Consider the following 21,780-nt stretch of genomic DNA (forward strand, 5'->3'; position numbering starts at 1 on the left):
CAACCCAATTTAAACTTATCAAATCTAACAATCAATCTAACTTTATTGAGAGCTAATTAACTTGAATTAAGAAAGAAATGTAAAAATTCTAACTCAACAATTTCTTTTTATTGAGTCGCATGACGAGTTTGTCTTGTAAATAAATTTTTCATGTTTAATATAATTGATTATGCTATATTTTTTTTTAGTTTCCTTTTAATTAAATTATATATATTTCTTTAATTTCTCACTCTTTTGTTAATACCAAACTTACTAGGAGTATATATGATGCATTTAAAACAATGTTATTAAACAATGTCAATTATTTTTCAATTGGAAGTTATTAGACTGGAAAAAAACCGCAAGTATAAAAAGTTGTTTTTTTTTTTTTAAATATGCAATTAAGTTAATTTAAATTTTTAATGAAACTAACCAGAACAAGGAAGAAACAAAGAACATAATATCAAAACGAATATTCTCCCCTAATGCTATATTTCTTTTCATCCTCGAGTCTGTACAACAAAATTTTGGATATACACTACAAAATTTTTCAAAAATAGGCACCACTAAGCTAATCATTTCCTTCTTTTTTACAAGTTCTTCACCTATCATCAAAATTATACTCCTAAGCCCAAATTTATGAAGAAAATTGCAAACTTATCCACCCAGTGACATAACAGTGTTTATACCTGAAAACACTGTAGAAGAACCTTTATAGGATGACATCTCTCATCTCAATGTTTGGCTAATGCTAAGATCAGTGGCAAACTAGAAGTGCAGATATATGGACCTTTCAATCAACGCATCCATCTCCCCATTTTCATTGTCATAATCTTTCTCTTTTTGTTAGCACGATTCTTAGCAGAAATTCTCAACTTCCGTTTGGCATTTCGCATCGGATTGATAACTGCCATGAGCTTTTCGTCTTGTCTCCTCTTATTTCTTTTCAACTTAAGGTTCGTCCTGATAAGGTTGTAAACTTGCACAAAATTGGGAGTTCCCAAAATATTCTCTACTTTTCTACAGGTGTCTTCTGCCATCTTCTTGACATTCTCTGGTAAAAAATAAACATGCACATTAATATGTCAACAAGCACCAACAAATGGGAGAAAGAATTGATAAATAGAAAAACATTAGAGGGAGGGCTTGGTAAAACAGGGAAAAGATAAACAGTAACAATTAACAAAACAATAGAACATTGGGCACCCTCACCCAATCACCAAAACAAATATTATTAAATTAGGACAGCATAGCCGAATTAGAAATTTTCGAAAGTAATTCTACATAACACTTCAGTAAGATGGCCTCCTATCACAAAGTAGGAATTTATCTACTATGTACTGTATAGAAAATTAGGGAACATAAGAGAGGAAACAGGCAAATTTAGGCTGATTTATACTTTTACTAGATGGAAAAACTAACCAGATACAACTTTTCCAGCAAATCCTTCACAAACTTTGTATAGAGGTAACAAGATCACGTGTGCATAATGTAGGCAGTCATCCTGACTAATCTGTGCCATAATATTCCGAAAACTGTTGAAGACTATTCCCATCTGCGTCCAGCAAACAAAATGAATATAAAATTAATCACAGGCACATTGAACAAAAGACTACGCAAAGAGCTTGTGTACCAACCTGAATATCATCCATTTGAAGGGCAATCTTCCCCATTTTCCTGAGCAATAACGAGACTAATGCACGTTGAGCATTGTCAACATTCAGCTGATTGCTGGGTTCACATATAGAAGCAGTAGATGAGGACATGAACATGGTTCTCCCTTTTCTTGAATCAAGTAAGTCAAATGCTTTAAGAAACTGATCCTTTTCTTGTTGCGAAAGAGTGGACCAGAATGCAGGGGGGTCTATAGATGCACTTTGCCCCATCAAAGAATGGACACCACAGATAGCAAAGATAATATTCTGGGTCAACAGACTGCTGTCAGAATCATTTAAGAGCGGCATTTTTAGTTGGCAGCAAAGAGAAGTAGCTATTAAAAATAGTCTACATGGACTCATAATAAAATAACTTAAGGAGCTGCCGTGATTTTCTCTGCTAGCATCTGTTACATGTGCAAAGTAGAGGGCTATGAGGCGAACTGATCTGTTTCGTATCCATGAATGTGGGTGCAGCAGCATTTCACAGATTGCTTCCCATATATCCTGAAATACATGTTAGTGTGCTTGTTATGACATGTAGTATACAAGAGTATGAAGTCAAACGGTAAAGTTATGATTATTCCAACATTAGCGCTTGTAAGGTCAGAAAAAGACTGTCTAAACTATTTAGTGCAGAGCTATGAACCACAGCAGAAGCCATTTAAATATAATTTTTTCAAGTTAACCCATTCCTAATATTGCTAGATCATCATAAAACTATTATTGAGCTAAGACCCAGCAGTGAGTTTATTTGAAAGTTACTACAAGACATTCTCAATTAGTTATAGGAAACCCGCATGTAACTATTCAATTTCCGCTCTAAGCTTATTGCACCCTTTTCATGCTTTACCTAGCCAGAGCCTAAAGCCCTCAAATTGTGTCAAAGTCCTCCATCCAGTAATTTCAGCCACTCCACCGATATATATCACATTGCATCATAAGCATCTAAAAATATTTCATAGACTAACATGTCGTATGCAGCACATTTATACACGCCAGTATCAACCAAATATATCTAATAGACACAGATTTACCTCAAGATACTCTGCAAAGCATAAATCACCGAACTGATCAATCATCTTCTCTAACATAACAAGAGAATAGTAGGCCTCCTTCCAAAGAGGAATGACAGATTCAGCTAAAAATCCCTCTTGCCTGTTTGTAACTGCATCTATGGCAGACTTAAAGATGTGTTTAGTCACAGGCAAGACAGAATTTATATGTTCATGAAATCCTTTCTTTTTTACTTCAATAAGCAGCCCCAGAACCTGTGCCAGCAATTTCAGAGGTCAATAAAAGTGATGCAGACAGGAAAAATTATAAATGTTATACACCAGAATAATTTTCATGTTTAACGTCAAGCAAAAAAAGAGAATTAAATAAATAGATTAGGCTTGAGCTTATGGAAAAGTTTATTAATCCTGCCTCTTTATTTATTTAAATATAATAAAAATTAATAGACATTTCATAATATTATCATAAATTAAAATTCTGATCAGAAATAAAATAAATATTTAAGATACAAAAGAAAACAGATTATTAATAAAATAAATTTTATTACATCTTGTTAAGTTTGTGTTTTTTCACTAGGCTATTGACTCTCTTAACTTGTTTGACTATTTAAAATTGGGTCTAATGGCCTATTTAAATTTATTTCTCAGCCTATTTACATGTTGTAATAGAAAAAAGACATCTAAATAGGCTAATAAAAAGCAAGGCCGGACTTTTAAAAAGGTCAAACCAAGCCCAAAAACAAACCTCTGATAGGTGAATAAGTCAGACCAGGTGTTAATTTTTCATAATAGGTCAGGCCCAAAACCTAGCCTAAGTTGACATTCCCACCCCTAACCATCACATTGATAGTCATGGGTAGTTTTAGTTGAAAAGTAAAAACATCACTGATCATTCGCTAGTAATTAGTGAACTAATTAATTGTCGTCACTGATTTTTTTACATGTCCTCATTGTGGTGAGGAACACTTTCTACATGTCACCATTCCCTTTCCCATCTGCTAATACTGCTGAAATAAAACTGCTTTGGCAATAGCGCACACCACAAATAGGGAAGAAAAAATTACCATAAAACCCTTGGACCAAAAATAACATAAAACAAAATTATCCATATATAGAGACAACATAGTATTTAAGTTTATGCTTTCTAATAAACTTACGATCCACAAGACATTTTAGAGAGCATTACCTGGGCAGCTGCACTCCATAGTTGTTGCTTGCCTCCCAAATACCAAGAAAGAGCATAGTCAAGAATAGAGTTAAGTGAATTAGGACTGACAGAACTAACAAGCTTTTTTATAGCAGTTCCACTCATAGAACGAACAATATTATCATTATCATTGGCTAAGCAAGCTACCAAGTGGACAAATAATATATTAGATTGTTCGTCCAACACACTTCTTGGAAATTTGACAATAATAACATGAATCATTTCAAGAACAGATTCCCGTCCAGTTGAATGCTCATACCTACAAAAGGATTAAAATATCCAAAAGTTAAAATCAGTATTTAAAGAAAAACGAAATATAATATTAATATCCAAAAAAATACTAGCCGAAACACTTGCCTCAAATTTGAGAGCAGGAAATCCAGATGTTGTTGCAAGCGTTTCTCTGAAAGTCTATAATCAAGGAGAAATTGCAACAGAATTTTACTGCATTTTTTGCGGATTGATTCCATTTGACTTGTCACCATCAATTCAGCAATCCTAGTAACAAGATCATATATTTCAGGCACCACTAGCTTGCGGCTGACAATACCCTTTAGAAGTGATAGGGCTACCAACGATGGATTTTTTTCAAGATCAAGAAATATAGGAAGATGAATTAATGAATTTATTTGATCTGAGGCTAGAGAAATTTTAGTGTTCCTCAAAAGCACAGACAGCAATGTCAAACATGACTGCATTAAAGGACTGCTAGAGCTCACCGAACCCTGGGCAATATCCAACAGAGAAGACTTTATTCTCTCAGCATGTTGTTGAAGGGATGGTAAAGGCAACCTTACCAGTATAGCAAGGCATCCAAGGGAAGTAGACAGGATATCTTCATACTTAGAAGACAAACCATCACATAAAAGCTTGACAAAAGGGTCTAAAAAGGATAAAGTTTTTTCATCCTTTATATCTTGTTTCATACTCTTCATACGTTTATGAAATATTCTGAGACCAAACACTGTAATAAGGTGTGAACCCAACAAGCCCTTAGCAACAACATGGCCTTTAGAAATTCTTTTTGTTTTAACACAGCTATCTTTATCTTTCAATTTCAACAACATATTTTCATGCCAACTGATTTCATCTTTTAATCCATCTCCAACAATGCGCTCAATGAAGATAAATAGATCAGTCTGATCTACAGAGGGATTACTTTCAATACCAGTAGCCATATGATGCAACATATTTTCCAATTTTCCTTTTACTTTTGGTGTGATATGCTTCTGCAAATGAGAAGTCACTGGTGCAAGGAGATTCCAGGCATAGCTTTTGAATGTTACATTTTGGGCCACCAATTTCAAGCTTTCAAATGACTTTTTCCTCCTTGTTTCTTTCATTTTTGAAGCTATCTTTTCCACCTCCTTTTGCTCGGCAACATCTCCAAGAATGTCATTCTCTATAACAGAAAGCAGATCCTCCAAACAATAATCTATCTTTCCAATAACTGGAGTTGAAAGACACTTTGACAAAATAAAATTAAGTGTGTATCCTAAGACATGAAGTTCATATCCTCGCTTCAAGGTAGATTGCAAAACCTTGACAATGAATTGCAAGTATTCCAATCCAAGTTCTTTCAAACAAGTGGCCAGTGCAGACCTAGCTTCATCACGGAGGCTTTCTAGATGGCTCTTCAAGAAGTTTGATATTCGATGAACAATTGTTGGAAGATACAAGTCCATCACATCTCCAGGAAGTAATTTAAGTAGCTTCAGTGCAGCAAGACTGATATTTACATTGACCTTTTCAGATTCAGAATCCTGTAACTTTTGTATCTTTGGAAGCACAACTTTATATAGGCATGCTTGTATCTCTTCGTTCACGTCAGTATCCGTCATCTCTATGTCCGAAACCCCATCCAAAGATTCCTTGGGTTCTTTATTATAAGGATGTTCAGAAAAGTGAAATTTATCCAAAATACAGCAAATTAGCCTTATAAAGAGTTTCTGTTTATCTGAACTACTGGATGCACCTCGAAAACATCTGATCAATAATGAATAGTATGATTTCCATCCCATCTGACCAGCTACAGAAGCAATGGTCTCTATGCATGCATTTTTCATATGCTCTGCCTTTTCTTCTTTCTCATCAAACAACATGTTGAAGAAGAGTCGCATGAATACTTTCTCAGTGATGAACTGGAAGTAAACAATAATATAATTAAATTTCTATAAGTAGGAAAAATGCTTCCATTTGAAAGGATTAAGTTACTACCTCTGAAAGCTTGTTCACACTGACAACATTTCGAAACCATGACAATGCCTTAACTCTCTTCCGTATCTGCAGCATCAAATGTACCCACATGAGGCATTCTGCAAGCATTTAATTTACTACAGTGGAACTAATGAACTAACAAATAAATAACAAGAATTCTTAGAGTTCTAGAGAAACACAGAATGAAAATTTTAAATTGAGAGAATGAAAAACCCATTTACAATGATGATGAGACTCAGCTATCTATACTGTACAAAAGGGAACTAACAGACTAACACTTGAAAGAGTATATACGAGAAAAAAAGCTTGAGAGATCTTAACTTAGACCTCTCTACTGATTCAGATTCACATATAAGGATAAGTGGCTTACAATAGAAGCTTAAGAAAAGCGAAAGGAATTCCTCTACGATTCTAGGATACAGATAGATAATATTTTAACACTCCCTCTCAAGCTACAGGATACAGATTGAATGTTCCAAGCTTGAAACATATAATTGAATCCATGCTTCTCTCAAGAATTGTCAAAATATCTGCAAGTTGTTCATTAATACAAAAACACTCGGTGCAAATTTACTTGGGCAACAACTTTTCTCTAACAAAATGATAGTCAATTTCTGAGTTTTGTCCTCTCATGAAACATAGGGTTGGAAACAATGTGAAGAGTTGCTTGGTTATCACAATACATCTTCATTTCCTCAGAAGATGATACAAACTATTCTAACACTAAAAAATTGTCATTCTAAAAAAATCCTACTAGAACACTTACAAGTGTCCATAGCTATGATGCACAGATTCAATACACATCGAAAATGTGTATCAGATACGGTTATTCTACAAATAACACAATATGATACGCACAAAATAAATATTTAAAAATATATAAAAATTCATAAAACATAATAATGATAGTAAACATATAACCATAAAATGTTCGGAAAAAAAACATACCACTGAGTCACTTATACTGTCAAAAAAAAATTCTTCACCATCTTCGTTGCACAAGACCACAAGTGATTTAAGGTTTGACACTTCTGGAAGCTTCAACACCATTTGATGTAACAATTTTATCCATCCCTGCATAAACATAAACCAGTGCACAAAAATAAAGGACTATACAGCTACTTATTTAAAACTTAGGTTGTGTCACATCTAAAAGTTTACTATTTCCATTATCCTTGACATGATAAAACTAGGAATGACAGCAAATTGCCTAGTAATATGAGACAGACTACTGCCACAAAGGGAGATATTGGAGAATGTGCAACACAACTATAGGCACATATATGCCTAAACTTCATTCAACTATGATACAGCAACTAACACTTAAAAATGATTTATGACACCATGCTTAAAATTAGGAATGGCAACAAATTGCCCACTTATACGTGAGACAGACTAGTGCCACAAAGGGAGACATGAGAATGACAGAAGTGTAACAAGTACCTTTATAACTGAAAGTGATCCATCCATCGCATCTGCCATATGCTTCAAGAGAAATTTCTTAGCTACACGCAGGATGCAAGATTTTGTCCAACAACTATCAATGTTTTTCATCCCTGACATATGTTCTTCACTGTTTCCTTCTTCGTGAAGGATGAGAGCAGAAAAATCAACAAAAGACAGCAATGAACTATGGGCACTACACATAAAAGTTGTCTCTTCTGATGACATGTCATGCACACAATGTGATAAAATAAGTAATGCGTGCTCCACTTGAACGTTTCTGAAGAAATCAATATTAATGATTCTGTAAGCATCTAAAATAGCATCATGATCAAGCCAACCCAAAGTAGACGTTGTATTCAGCTGACGGAGAAGTTTTGCCTGCATCCCAATGAAACACAGAAAAATTAAAGGGAGACAGAATGTGGTATGCTTTGTCCAAAAGTGTCACGCATGGATCAAGGGAGATAAAAGAACAGGGATTACCACTGAGAGTATAGATGCATCAGAAGCTACAAGAGCATCAAGAAGATCACATATTCTCAAACGCATATCCAACTCAGCCGAAATATATATTGGAGAAACAGCACTTAGAATTTTAGTTGTACTTCCATGTCCTAGTGTTGGTAAAATATTTTGAATGACTTGCAAAGCTTCAATCCAGACATCTATAATATAACCATACAAGAATTTCAATGGTAATGCAGAAACTAAGTTGGAAAAAAAGCAATGGATGAAACAGACCAGCGTGGATATACAATATTCTCTCACCAGAATTTTGAGTTTTCTTTTCCAAAAACAGAAGCAATATGTCCACAAATTGCTTTGCGAACTCTGCCTCCTTGATGTACTTGGGTAAAAGTTTGAAAATTCTTATTACTGTCTCTCCAGGAGATTTGATCAGCTTTCTGCCAAAGAATAAAAGAGAGCAAAACATTAAGTATTGAAGTCCTCATTTTTCAACATGTGTTCCTTATACATAAAAACATGTTTCCTTCATATGATAAAATTATCATTTTCACACATTTTCTAAATATGTCAGTACTTAATCCTGTTATTTATCAAATAATCTGATTGAGTTCACTCACTCTGCTGCTGTCTCATGCACTAAAAACTGCAAAATGTATTATGCAAAAGTATTTGTTCCACTTGGAATCCTAATCCTGTTGATAAAGGATTATTCAGAAGCATTGACAAAGCAATTGTTCTTTATACATAAAAACATGTTTCCTCCATATGAAAAAATTATCATGCCCACACATTTCCTAAACATGTCAGTACTTAATCTTGTTATTTATCATATAATCTGATCAAGTTCACTCACTCTTCTGCTTTGCATCGTGCACTAGAAACTGCCAAATGCGTAATGCAAAAGTATTTGTTCCATTTGGAATCCTAATCCTATTGATAAAGGATTATATTTAGAAGCATTGGCAAAGAACAATTATTTAGAAGAATGGAAGCAAAAAGGAATTCCTAACCACTTAATTATGGGGACACTAATATATGTCAGGGATAAATTCTCCTAGCAGGCTTGAGTTGTTGGATGAAGACGCATGATTGGTCTATATCTAACATAATATAAAGCTCTAAGCAACCTAAAAAAGCAGCAAGCTTTGATAACCAAAAAACTTCTTAACAAACTAATGACCCGTTAACCAGTTCCCTTAGTCCATATTTTCAACATTGGTCTAGATGGGAAAACTATTTGGAGAAAGGCTCTTGACTATGTTGATCTTAGATACTTGCTCATAAGTGACAACTATTTTTTCTGCCTCCTGCTCTTTGCGGTTCATATTCATCATTGTCGTGTCCTGATCCACTTGTCAACTAAAATAAAATTCTATTCTGAAGACAGAACCACAGTATATCATTGTTAAGAGGTTTAAGTTATCTCATGGAGGAGTAAAATACAATTACCATATCCAGTCCAGAAGCTGAGAACTGGGTTAGAAGCAACAAGCAGACTTAGAAGGTTAAAATAAGTCTGTAACAAATAGTGAGAGCTAAAGCAAATACAACTAGTATACCTCCTGATTGCATTATCTCTTCTAAATAAACAGCACATGCTGTCCATCAGTACTTTTATATTTGAAAGTAAAACTCCTTGAGCAGCATTGTCTTCACCGTTAAACTGATTGTCAAGGCTTAACAAGTTTTCAACAAACTTTAGAACACAATATATAACAGCTTCAGAAGCGGAACTGACAGAGATAATGGAAAATATATCTGGTACAAGATTTTCTTTCCAGCATAATAGTGCTACAAGTTTATTGTTTGCACTCATTGACAAAAAGCAGGATAACAGTGAACTTGGTTTCTCACTACTAGCACTCTCCTGTTTGAATTTCTCAACCAGCGGTTTTACTGCAGAAAAGAATCTGTCCCACAAATCAGAACAAAATTCATGATCTTCGTACTTATTGAGTACAAGAGAAATTATTTTCAGGCACAGAGATCTCATATCCTTCAGCTGATTCAAATTACCACTGATCTGCAGAAATAAATTGAAAACAATAATATTGAATAAAACAGACAATTAAGATCATAAAAAGGGAAAATTAAGATTCAATCCAGTAGCTCAGCAATGTTTGGCTTGCCATCCAGCAACAAGAAGGAAACAACAAACAAGCAACATAAAAAAGCAACAATCACTGTAACTGAAACATACACAAAGATTGATAAAATAAAAGGCTTTCTTACAAAGTGGATTTAGGCCTAGCTCAACCCTACAAAAACAGCTTGCAAGAAAACATTTGCATCCACTTATACACTATAATTTTATCATATCTGTAGTTGATATGGGATCTACAACAGACATAATAAAGTATATATAAAAAAGTTTATTTTATTTTATTAAAACACACCAAATGCCAGAGCTAATCATTATTTATCCCAACAACAGCCCTGAAGATTCATTTCATTCTCAAGTTGATGTCTTCAACAAACATTATAAACTATAAATAATTTTTTTTTTTAAAACACGCCATTTTTCTGTGCTAATCATTATTTATGCCAACATCAGCCCCGAAACATTCATTTCATTCTCAAGTTCATTTAGATAGTTCACTACACAAAAAATTTAATCACCACAATATAATATTACCTGGATTTGGTCTGTTGGCACACTGTCCTCCCCGATAGAGTTTGAGTTAGTGCTACAATTGTGCTGCTCTGAAGGAAGCCTGTTCAAATTTGCATTAAGACTTGAAGTGCAGCTCTCCAATAACCGGACAACACAGCCCACTAGAAGATTAAGAAAGGGCGTAATATGCAATTCATCAAAAACTGCAAAAATGTCCTCAATGACATGCAAAAAACCATATTTCCTTTTCCAGGATAGGTTTGCTATATTCTCGACAGTAAAATATTCCAACAAAGCACCATCTTGAACTTCATCAATGGAACCTGTAGGTAAAGTCCAAAACAAATTAGCAGGCCCATTTGTTTTCTTCACTATCTGCAAGGGCTTTATCAGTAATGCAAAGAAAAGAGGCAACTCAATGACATCAAGTCCAGCTATGAAACTCAGAATAGCTTTCCGGTGGCAAATGCTTGCTTTCTGAAAATAAGATGACAAACCATTAGTCTACAAAGTAAAAGGCAAATGAAAAAAAAATGTGACAAATCAAAGAAATAGGATGACAATAATATAAAAAAACCTCAACATACTCAAATTGAGTATACCTTTCGAGATGCAAGTCCTTTCAACTTTCTTACTCTTGGCATCAAAAGACGGATAACTAATGGCACAAGATAAGCCCGGTGGCATTCTTCAATATATTCAGATTCTCTCGACAAACTCCATGTTGTCAGTTCCTCCCTTAAATTTTTGGAACTAATCAAGTTTCTTAAATGCTCAGTATATGGTAAAATGTAATCATCCTTCCAGATTAACAGGCAATCCAAAACTCCCATCTGTATTTCAGGATCATTTTCTTCTAAAAGCCTGCCAAATGCCCAAAAACAAAAAAAATAAATAAGTTTAAGAAAGGAGACCTCTAGATAAGTTCATTTAAGTGATGAACAAAACATTGCAAAATCTAAAAGATACATAATTGAATTGAACATCAACCTATTCTGCAGAACCTCCTTAAGAAACTGGCTACAGTAAAATGACTTAGGATTTTTCATTAGCTTCAACAGGTTTAACCATTCTTTCAAGATGGTCTTCCACTCTTTGCCCTCACAAGAACCAGAATCAAACAATCCCACACTGCAGTTTCATTTGCAAAGGAAAAAAAATAGTCAAGTACAGTAATCTAGGTAAAATTTATGAGATTCACAAAATACAATGTCATGTTTCATGAAGGGGATAAAATACAGCAAATACTTACCTTGCAATATCAAGAGTGTTGTAGCCCAAAAACTTCAAAAATAAAGGAATCAATTGCCGAGAGCGGGGTTCGATAACAGTTGGAATTTTTTGCAAAGCTTGCAGTAATAGTGCTAATATTGTTACAGTTGGTGTGCTATCAGATGCATGACAGACAAAAGATTTGAAACAATCAAGCAGACCTGAGAAGCAAAATCAACTTGATTACAAAGTGTGCAGGATGACATATCATTAACATAATCTCAAAAGACTAGCTTAAATGGTAACCTTTTGTTACATAACACCCACCCCAAAACGGAAACAATCTAAATTTAGTTATTTTTACTTATATTGGTATTATTAAAGGTTATGAATTTAAACTTTTTTTAACAAAAAAGTTACGAACTTAACATATATCCTTTTTTTTTATAAAGTCTTACCAACTCAGCTAAATACAAACATATAATTTCATTGAATTTATTAAACTCAAGTCAAATTCACCAACCAATTACCAATTATATATAAAATAGTGTCCAAGTTTCACACCTAGGACATCCTGTACACAAAAATAAATGGAAGAGGAATGAGAAACATTATGTACAATGTTGGCGAAGTTCAAACATACCAGTTGGATGATCAAACAATGCACCATTATCATTCCCGTGCAAGTTATGAGGGGTGAGAAACATTGCTTGACACCTTTCTATATAATCAACAAGACTATCCCATACACGTAAAAGATGTAGGCTAACCAAGACAGCAATGCATTCTAATACAGGATTCCATAAGTAGCTAAATCGATTATTCAAGGCGCCCAGCAATCCATTCAAAACCAGAGGCACATAAACATTTGGAACCCTTCCAGCAGATAATTCCATCTGAATCTTGGAAATCAATAGCTGAACGCTTCTGCTTGTAGAAATTGAAATAGGAGTCGTTTCAAGGGAAAGGAGCAACAGCAGAGCCTGTCATTTCAGAGAAACACAATAACAAACCAAATCTTAAGTTTAAAAAAAATGCAACGTTATTTTAAAGGTATGTACATTATTTTCTGTGCAATCTGCATTGGAAGTTGGAGAAACTTCAGTTTTCCTTTTCATATCAGCAGGCTGATCCACGGAAGAATTTTCCCAAACTAAAGGTTTATAGTAGCAAAGTATTTTTAGGGTTGAAATGCGAATCTCCTTGTCTGAATGATGCAAATTATCAGAAAAAATGGCCACTGCATCTGCTGTCTTTTCTTCAAGCTCTGAATGATAAAGTCTACATCCATTGTCTTCCAATGAAGAACTGTGATATGAAAGTGAGAGAGTTACACAAGAACTATTATTAATAAACATATAGACAAAATTGAACTACTAAAGAATGGAAGAGAGAATAACACCAAATTATTTATTGAAGTTATGTGAAGTGCTCAATTTAGTGCCTAATATTACAAAAATATCATTTTAGAAACTGAAATTACCAAACAGCATACATATAGTCCCTTATACTACGAAAAAAGCAATGGTTACTTTAGTCCTGGAAATACTAAAGTATAAACTAAAATGACTGATATTTGGTGATGTTAGGAACTAGATGACGTTTTTACAATTTTGAGGACTAAATTGACCTCTTTTTTACTTTAAACACCAAATTTGGTGTATACTTGAGTGGAAAACCACAAATGTCTAAAAGCAATTAACATTAATGCATGTTCACCTACCCATACTTCAATTCCAAATAACCAGCAACAGCCAACAACACAGGTGGAGACGACTTATATCGTTTTGCAAAACTTAGAAACTTCCCAGTTTGGTCAGCGCCACAGAAACTGTTGTTGTACAATCTGTTGTAAGAACTTAATGCAGCACCTATAATGCTTACCAAGGCCCTTTTAGACATATCTCCAATATAACCTGCAGGAAAACCAGAGAAAGAAACAAAATAACATAAGAAATTATAGTTTCTACACAGGAATACCAGCTTTAATATAACCTAGACATAGTTTTTACACAATTATTCATCAGAAAATCATACTACAAAGAATAGAGGAATGAAGGAATACCATCTTTGGCAGTGAGAAAATGATCTAGAGCATCCATGAGCTCCACCATCAAGGATGGCTTGCCACCAACAATAGACATATGAGAATAGCAGCTCACAGCTCCCCACAAATGTGCCAACATTCCTTCATCAATTTCACATAATACATCACCATGAACAATATCGTTTATTTTTCCCATCCAACAACTGATTATCTCTTGCAAACGACTGCAAATTCTAGCCAGTGGTGCTTCTTCACTTGTTTCATCGACAAAGTGTGAGTTACATGTGTCTAATTGCATTTTCTCACAGAAAGACTGTAACAAATGTATGACCTCTTCTTCTGAAATCTCCATCAAATCATTCATTGCACTAACCAAGTCACAGAAGTCAGATATTGATGTATGTAGAGTATGATAAACAATTACATCATGCAAAGTCACACTGAATTACGAGGTTACCTTATAGCATTACTTCTGAAATGAAGTAAACAAAGATCCTCCTGTAGCAGTTCTCGAATGAAACACAGCAAACTGGAACCAAAGCTCAAACATGTCAAGAGGTATAGAGACAATCTAAAGAGAATGCCAATATTGCAATTTCACTGTTGCAGTAATTACCTTGAGCTTCCTGATTTAAAAATTGGAGATGATTTAAAAATTGGAGCCCACTGGAGAGCACACTCTGATATCATTGAGGTATTGCAATTACAGAGTCCTTTGAGAATTGCCAACATTAATTTCAAAATTCTATCAATAACTAAATGCATATCTTCTGAATCAATAACTCCATAAGGTTTGGTAAATGTCTGCACAAGCCGCAAAGCTAGCTTCAACACAGGGTTATAATCTGCCAAAAGTAAATGCAATTAAAATCAATGAAAATCACATCAACAACTCAAGCAACTTTCTAAAGTAAAGAAAATGTGCACTATCCTATCTCCAAAACATTACATTAAGGTAAAGAATTACTATTAGCACAATCCACTCTTTGACCAAAAAAAAATATCAAAGATGATCCCAAGCCCCCTTACAGTAGAAAAGAACTCAACTCAACCAATTCACCAACTCTTCTTTATTACCAATTAATACACGTACTCTTAATAAGTGATGAAGATAAGCCAAATAGCACACATGCAGAAGTCATACATATATAACCATATAGTAACAAAACCAGTAATTAAAATTGTAATGATAGAATTGGACACTGATAGGCAAACTGTAGTCTTAAAGGAGGAAAAGGTTCAGTTCAGATCCAGTAAGCCCACTTCGTTGAAAGGGATTAACCATACACTTCCAGGACCTAAGCGATTAGGCACATGCTCCTTCTCAATGGTTCCAAACATTTAAATAATAAAAAGAATAGAAAAGAATTATGCAGATTCCCTGAAAGAACATAAAATTTAATGTATTGAACAATACAAAGTTATGATTAGCTCACTATAAAACTACCATAGTTCATTGCCATTGTCAACTGGTTCAACTTAGCAGAACAGACAAAAAAGGAAGAGTTTGGTAACAAAACATTTCAACTTACCAGACACTTTTTGCCCATTTTGCATCTTTATAGTTGACACAAGTACTGATAAAATATGTCTTAAGTGCTTGATATTTCCACTATTAAGACATTCATCTGCTTCCTTATATAAACAATTCCATACCAAATTCAATTCCTTAGACTCCATCTTCTCACATAGTTTCTTGAAGACAGATTTAACAATTTTCAGAATGATCATTGAATCTGAAAAGAAGCAGGTAGATATAAGAAACAATATGGTACAAGGTATAACAAATAAATCACAAAATTATATTTACACATGGCCAAACACCAATAGACCACTGTAAAGGACACATCACTCTCTCAAAAATCCCAGAAGTTTTAATAAATATTATAGAGAAACTTATGAGATATGATATGACAATAAAAGGCTTATTATCCATCCCACTAGATGAGGACAGGGGATATATAATAAGAAAAAGAAAAATGCTAGAGTATCTGAGAGAACAAGCTTACCTTGGTTGGCTTTGTCACCAATAGGATAAATTGCTTCACTGGTCAACAATTGTAACACTCGCCCTGCTTTTGAATGGAACCTAGATGTGTAACCTTTCATAATATTAAAAAGCAATGCCTCAACACCTGATTCTCTACTCGGAGACGGCTTCTTCACTGCATCATCAATTACTCTCCTGATTCCTGATCCATAAAACAAAATAGGAGTTTTGCAATCACAAAACAAATCAACAGAAGTTTAATTACAGAGAGAGAGAGAGAGAGATTTAACAAGAGAAAATGGGGAAACCGAAGTAGCCACAACAAAAAGTAGTCAATGGCATGAATACCTCTTTCAAGCTGCTCGTCTGGGGCATTCCTCAAAACAAATGACATAGCTTCTGCCATGAATTGCTGGACATATTCCTTAGGATAATACCTAAGTTTTGACGTGACCCTTGAAGAATCAAAGTCAAGAAAACAACTCCAAAGTTAGAAAAAATCATATTTTTAATTCAGTTGCTGGTTTTAAGCTAAATAAACAATATATCTATATATATAATCAAGCATTTGTCCTTCAAACCTATCTCACTGGTCAAGATAACTTTTTCCAAGTTCCCCAATAAAGGGTTTAGCAGCCCTAGATGAAGCATCCATTTTCCCATTCCTAGGACCTAGCAGTGTTACCCCAGTACCCTTAGAGATAATATGATCAGGTATCCTGAGGTGCATCAAATTGCAAATAAAAAGGTGATACACAACTTTCCCAGCAATGGATGTAAGCAAGGTGGCAACAATTTCAACATTTTGGTAAAATGGCTGGCTATCTCATTTGCGGACACTTTCAATCAATGTGCATGATAACAATTGAGCCTATTAAAGCTATATGACCCAAAAAAGAAAGAAATGACACAACCAGTTGTGCAACTTTTGTGCATGAGGATCTATTGCCGAGTCTAAGTTTTATGATTTAGCTGCTTGAAATGCTTTCGCTCCTTTTCAAACTGCACAATCCCTCTTCTAGAACCAAAACATGCAATTAGGCCAGAAACAGTGCTTTAAACTTCGTTCAAAACTTACTAATCTTATTTTTCTACATTTGAAGTCTCACTTGTATAAATTACAGTTTCTAGGATTATGGTACAACTTGATTTCTACTTCATTACAAAATTGCTCATTCAGAAATCTAAAAATTATAATACAAAAATAAATTATAAAAATGCCCAATGAAGGTTACGCTCAACACTCTCTGATGAAATGCGCTAAACTTAGTGTAAGTAGTTAGTCCTGGTCCATATTCAATCTAATGCAAATTAAATTAACCCTTCAGATTTAACAAAGCGGTGCAGGTCTGCTTACACATTCCAAAGAATTTCAGGGTTGCAGAATAGTTAAGTTAAAAAAGAAATACAAAAACTACAAGAGCAAAAACTGAATCACTCACTTGAGCACCTCTGATGGGTTGCGTATTAGATATTTTTGCAGATACATCATGATGTACGACCATGATATGAATATCTGTATAAAAATAAACATTTTAAAAATTCACACTGAACTAAGGAAACTACCAAAGAAGAAAGGAACAGCAAGATAGCCCCATAATAACATTTCCAAAATCATAGAATATACCTGCTCAATGATATCTGGCTCCCTATCACCACCATTCTCAAGAAGAGATACTAAAGAATCAATAATTCTTGGCAATAGCCTAGCAAAACCCATATCCATAATGAATAAAAAACCATGAGAGAATTATCATTAAAATATAATTGTGCAAGTGCTATGCAAGATTTGGAAATTGACAATGGCAAACCCAAGAGAGCCAAATCTAGTCAAAATGTTAGGCAACTTACGGAACAAATTCCTCTAGCAGATCCCTGGATAAAGCAGCAATTAACCTGTAAAAACAAAAGACTTGAGATTTATTGGCAGCAGCTGTCAAACAATAGAACACCAGAAAAAAAAAACTGAAAAAAGAAACAACCAGCCATTAATTAACTAAGTTCAACCCTACCTGGTTATATCAGTCAGTTAAATAAGTGCTAAAAAATCAGCTCAAACCAGGCAATTGAACCAGTTTGAACAGGAATCCTGATATAATAGTTTCTAGTTGGCTGTTGGATTGGAGATGCTATAAAGGAACCATCGATATAATTGTTTCAAGTAGGTTGTTGGATAGGAGATGTTATAGAACCAGTGTGAACTGAGTGGCCAGACATGTCAGGGCAGACAAATTTTAAGTGAGCCAGTATGTTGAGAATTTTCCCAGAATTTTAAGCTATGGGATTAGAATGAATTCTTCTAGAATTTTTAGAAGTATGAAATTTACAAGTTACGAATTTTTTGGAAATTTGAACATATATTGGTTCATATATTTTGACCAATTAAAATACTTGACGCAGCCAGGGATACATTAACCCACTGCTCTGACCAAGTTATAACACTGGTATAAATCAGACTATAAAAAAATAATACTATTTAATATTTACTGTAGTATATTGTAATTAGAACAGAAAAATTATACGACTAGATTTCAATACTAAGAAAATCAACAATTTCCACAACCGAATTCAACCACTCAAAAAGAATACCAAATGAACCAATCAATGTGCACATAATGCTCAAACTAATAATTGGTCCTCAATGAAAGTCATGAATGCACCAAAATTGCTGTTACTACAATGAATAAAAAATAGTGGCCACAATCACATTAAAAGTTACCGTGTTCAACATTTTCAAAACATAGCAATATGATTTATTCATTGTTGCCATTTCGACATATAAACCAATACAATTCCAAATCATGCAGAAATGAAGTAATCCTTGAAAAAGATTGGCATTCGCATACCTGAGAATTGCATCAAGGGATAGCCTTGCATTAATGTGCAACCTAGAAAGAAGCTTTGTGATTAAAGATTCCTTGTGCAACAGCACAAGGGGCAATGTTTGTGTATAAGGCATGATTTCTTCATACAATGAAATAAAATCCTCGGCGGTGTTCAATTCCTGTATTTTGACAAAATAAAGCAAATAATTTATATGAAGATTAACCGAAAGGGAGTAGACAATCATGCTAATAACAAAAATGGGCAATTTTTTCTCTTCATACAATTTTTATTCTACAAGAATCAATTCAGGTTAGCATGCAACACCTTATCATCTGTCATTGCTTAAAGTTAGTTGTTCATAACAGCAGAATAAGGTTCAGCAAATCCAAATAAATAAAATACATGTCTAACGAGGAGAGCAAAACAGATAGGAATTTTATATTAGAACATACCCTCCATTCTATAAGGCAGTCTCTAAAAAATGAAGAACCCTCAGATGGCTCGGCTTTGACCTTCTCGAGACTTCGATATACATTGACATCAATCTCATCTACTCTCTCCGAGAATGACTTGAACTGTATTCAATGTTTTTCAAAATTAGAAAAAATAAATGCCAGGGCAAACAACACAAAACAACATAGAATACAGAGAACAAATTTCCAACAAAACCTTCAGGAACGTTGTGATACAAGGTTTTTATCAATTCGAAAACGAAGTAAATTATAACAACGCCGAGGTTTAGGATTTTAGCAAAACAACAAACAAGCTCACAGACAAACGCAGAGAAAGAGAGAGAAAGCTTACGACAAAACGGCCTCGACCAGGGGACTTGTTGAGAGACTTCACAGCTCGAGCATGTGAAGCCGTCGCCATGAGTGTTACCTTACAGTTGCAGAGAAGCAGGGGAGAAGAGAATAGGGTTTTGCCCTTCTTTTCTCTTACGAGAAAAAAAAATTGATGGAGGGAACGAAATTTATTTTTATTTTAGTTTAATTTCTACTTGCTATTATACTAACTTACCTTTTTTAAAACTTTATTTTCATAGTTGTTTTTTATTATTTATACCTATATATTATATTAAGAAAAATCTTCATATATACAAAAATTTGTTTATATTTTATATTTATTAATATCTTATTTTATTTTTTTATTTTAGATATTTTAAGTGCTTTTATTTTTAAAATATTTATTAAATAACTGTTTTTTTATATCTAATAAAATTATTTTAACAATTAATTAAAAAAAAAATTATTTTACTATTAATATATTGTAATTTCGTAAAAAGTAATTATGAATTTTAAATTTTAAATATGGAGTAATTTGTAGAAACAGTTTATTAAACGTGTAATATTTTTTATGACATGAAACATTTTTTTTATATATTTTCACCTTTTACAAATTATAATTTTTATTTTTTATTATTTAATTTAGTTATTATTTTATTTTTTTATTTGATTTTTTTATTTCTTTATTTTTTTAAAAAAAATATAAATATAATAATCATACAGATAAAAAATACAATTTAGAGATTCTATGGCCCCTGTGTTCCTAGTAGTTTCTCATTATTTAAATATCTTTAGGTAAATACTTATTCATCATATGTGACTAAACATTAATTTAGTTAGGAGAAATTAAAAAAAAATAACTAACTTCTTTTTTAAAATGTTTTTAGTAAAACCAGTAATGGGAAATTAAAAATTAATATTCTGAAAATATAATTATATTTGACTAAATATATAGTACTTTGTATATATTTGGATCCATTTTGAATTTAACTGAAATATTAAAAAAATTTCTAATATATCTTATTCTTTTATTTTATATAAGATCAACAATTGAAAGTATAACTAAAAAAGAAAAAGATAACAGACATTCATTCATTATTATTGCACATGATAAAAACAATTTCTTGTTGACATTATATTATCATATAGTATGAGAAATCATACAAAATTTGTGTGAAAGAAAAAAATTATTTATTTATTATATCCCATTGATAGCAAAATGGTAACTTTCAGATTTGGTGTCGTGGGAATCTAATTTGAATTTGGTAATTCGTTTTTTTTTTCTTGACCTGCATAATTTTTTTTAGTTTCCTAATTTTTTTTTATATCTAACTTCGTTTTCTTTTTATTAATTTTATTTATTTATTATAGTATGAAAAAGGAAAAAAAAATGATATATATTTTTATCTTATTTTTTTTCCTTATATATTGTATATTTATCTTCTTAATTTGATTTGTCATATGTTATTTTATCTTCTGATATTTTATATATTTATATTTTTTCTGCTTTTTTATTTTTAATGTCTTCAAAGCATATGCGAATACGCATATGTCACGTACGACAACTGTTTTTTCCTGTACTTCCATATCTTCTTCTGCCATCTCTATATACAACATAAAAATACATTTTTACCCTTTTTGTGTCACTCCCACAAAGTAGTTTCTGGATTATGTAATTCAGAAACTCATTTGAAAAAATACTTCTGGATTACATAATCCGGAAGTTAAATAAGACTTCTGGATTATGTAATCCGGATAATAATCATGTATCTGAAAAATGGTTTCCAGATTATGTAATCCGGTAGCTAATTACAAATTTGAAAAATGACTTATGAATTATGTAATCTGGAATATTATAAGGGGCATTTTTTAAAATTTGAAAACTTATGGAGGTGAGAGAAGAAGGTATGGAGGTGGAGGAAGAAACAGTCACGTACAAGTAGTATTTGAATTTGAATCATAGTAAGATGATACAATTGCAACATCAACAACTATATTGCCTTGTAGCAAACAAAAATCATTGCTTAATGTACCTTTTATCACAATAAAAGCATGTTTGGAGCTTTTAATAACTTCACCTTTGGCATAAAATTTGCACCCTTGAAAATCAATAGTATCTAATGAAATTAGTGTTTTCTACAAGTATGGTATGGGTCTAACATTAGTAAGTGTTCTCATAATATTGTCATGCATTTATTTAATAATTAGTTTTGAAATAACATTTTTGTAAAACTTTTCTGAAAAGTAATTATGAACAAACTTTTTGGAATGTTTTTTTGGAAATACATAAAATGCATTTTAGATCAAAATTTTAAAAC

The 21,780-nt window shown here is 33.0% G+C and overlaps 1 protein-coding gene across 1 annotated transcript; it reads right to left on the reverse strand.

Moving 5' to 3' along the window:
* Positions 1 to 442: 442 nt before the first annotated feature.
* On the reverse strand, positions 443 to 19,637 carry LOC137815170 (ARM repeat superfamily protein). Its single transcript, XM_068618238.2, has 31 exons — positions 19,482 to 19,637; positions 19,130 to 19,252; positions 18,698 to 18,855; positions 17,703 to 17,747; positions 17,479 to 17,557; positions 17,294 to 17,367; positions 16,200 to 16,306; positions 15,871 to 16,053; positions 15,394 to 15,597; positions 14,478 to 14,706; positions 14,319 to 14,390; positions 13,880 to 14,229; positions 13,538 to 13,730; positions 12,876 to 13,122; positions 12,458 to 12,797; positions 11,855 to 12,035; positions 11,593 to 11,733; positions 11,205 to 11,466; positions 10,624 to 11,079; positions 9,548 to 10,011; positions 8,289 to 8,425; positions 8,004 to 8,185; positions 7,518 to 7,898; positions 7,023 to 7,148; positions 6,075 to 6,140; positions 4,215 to 5,998; positions 3,837 to 4,116; positions 2,672 to 2,905; positions 1,617 to 2,141; positions 1,402 to 1,534; positions 443 to 1,033 (listed from the first exon to the last, which is right to left on the reverse strand). Exons 1-31 carry the CDS (start codon positions 19,548 to 19,550, stop codon positions 777 to 779), a joined length of 8,082 nt encoding a protein of 2,693 aa, XP_068474339.2. The 5' UTR covers positions 19,551 to 19,637; the 3' UTR covers positions 443 to 776.
* Positions 19,638 to 21,780: the final 2,143 nt, after the last annotated feature.

The sequence above is a fragment of the Phaseolus vulgaris genome, chromosome 1, assembly GCF_051622355.1.
Source record: "Phaseolus vulgaris cultivar YP4 chromosome 1, ASM5162235v1, whole genome shotgun sequence".
NCBI classification, from domain to species: domain Eukaryota; kingdom Viridiplantae; phylum Streptophyta; class Magnoliopsida; order Fabales; family Fabaceae; genus Phaseolus; species Phaseolus vulgaris.

Coding starts and splice junctions, on each gene's coding strand:
- LOC137815170 (XM_068618238.2), bottom strand. CDS start 19,550: ATGGCGACGGCTTCACATGCTCGAGCTGTGAAGTCTCTCAACAAGTCC. Junction 4,117..4,214: donor TTCCTGCTCTCAAATTTGAG/GCAAGTGTTTCG, acceptor ATCCTTTTGTAG/GTATGAGCATTCAACTGGAC. Junction 2,142..2,671: donor GCTTTGCAGAGTATCTTGAG/GTAAATCTGTGT, acceptor CATGTATTTCAG/GATATATGGGAAGCAATCTG.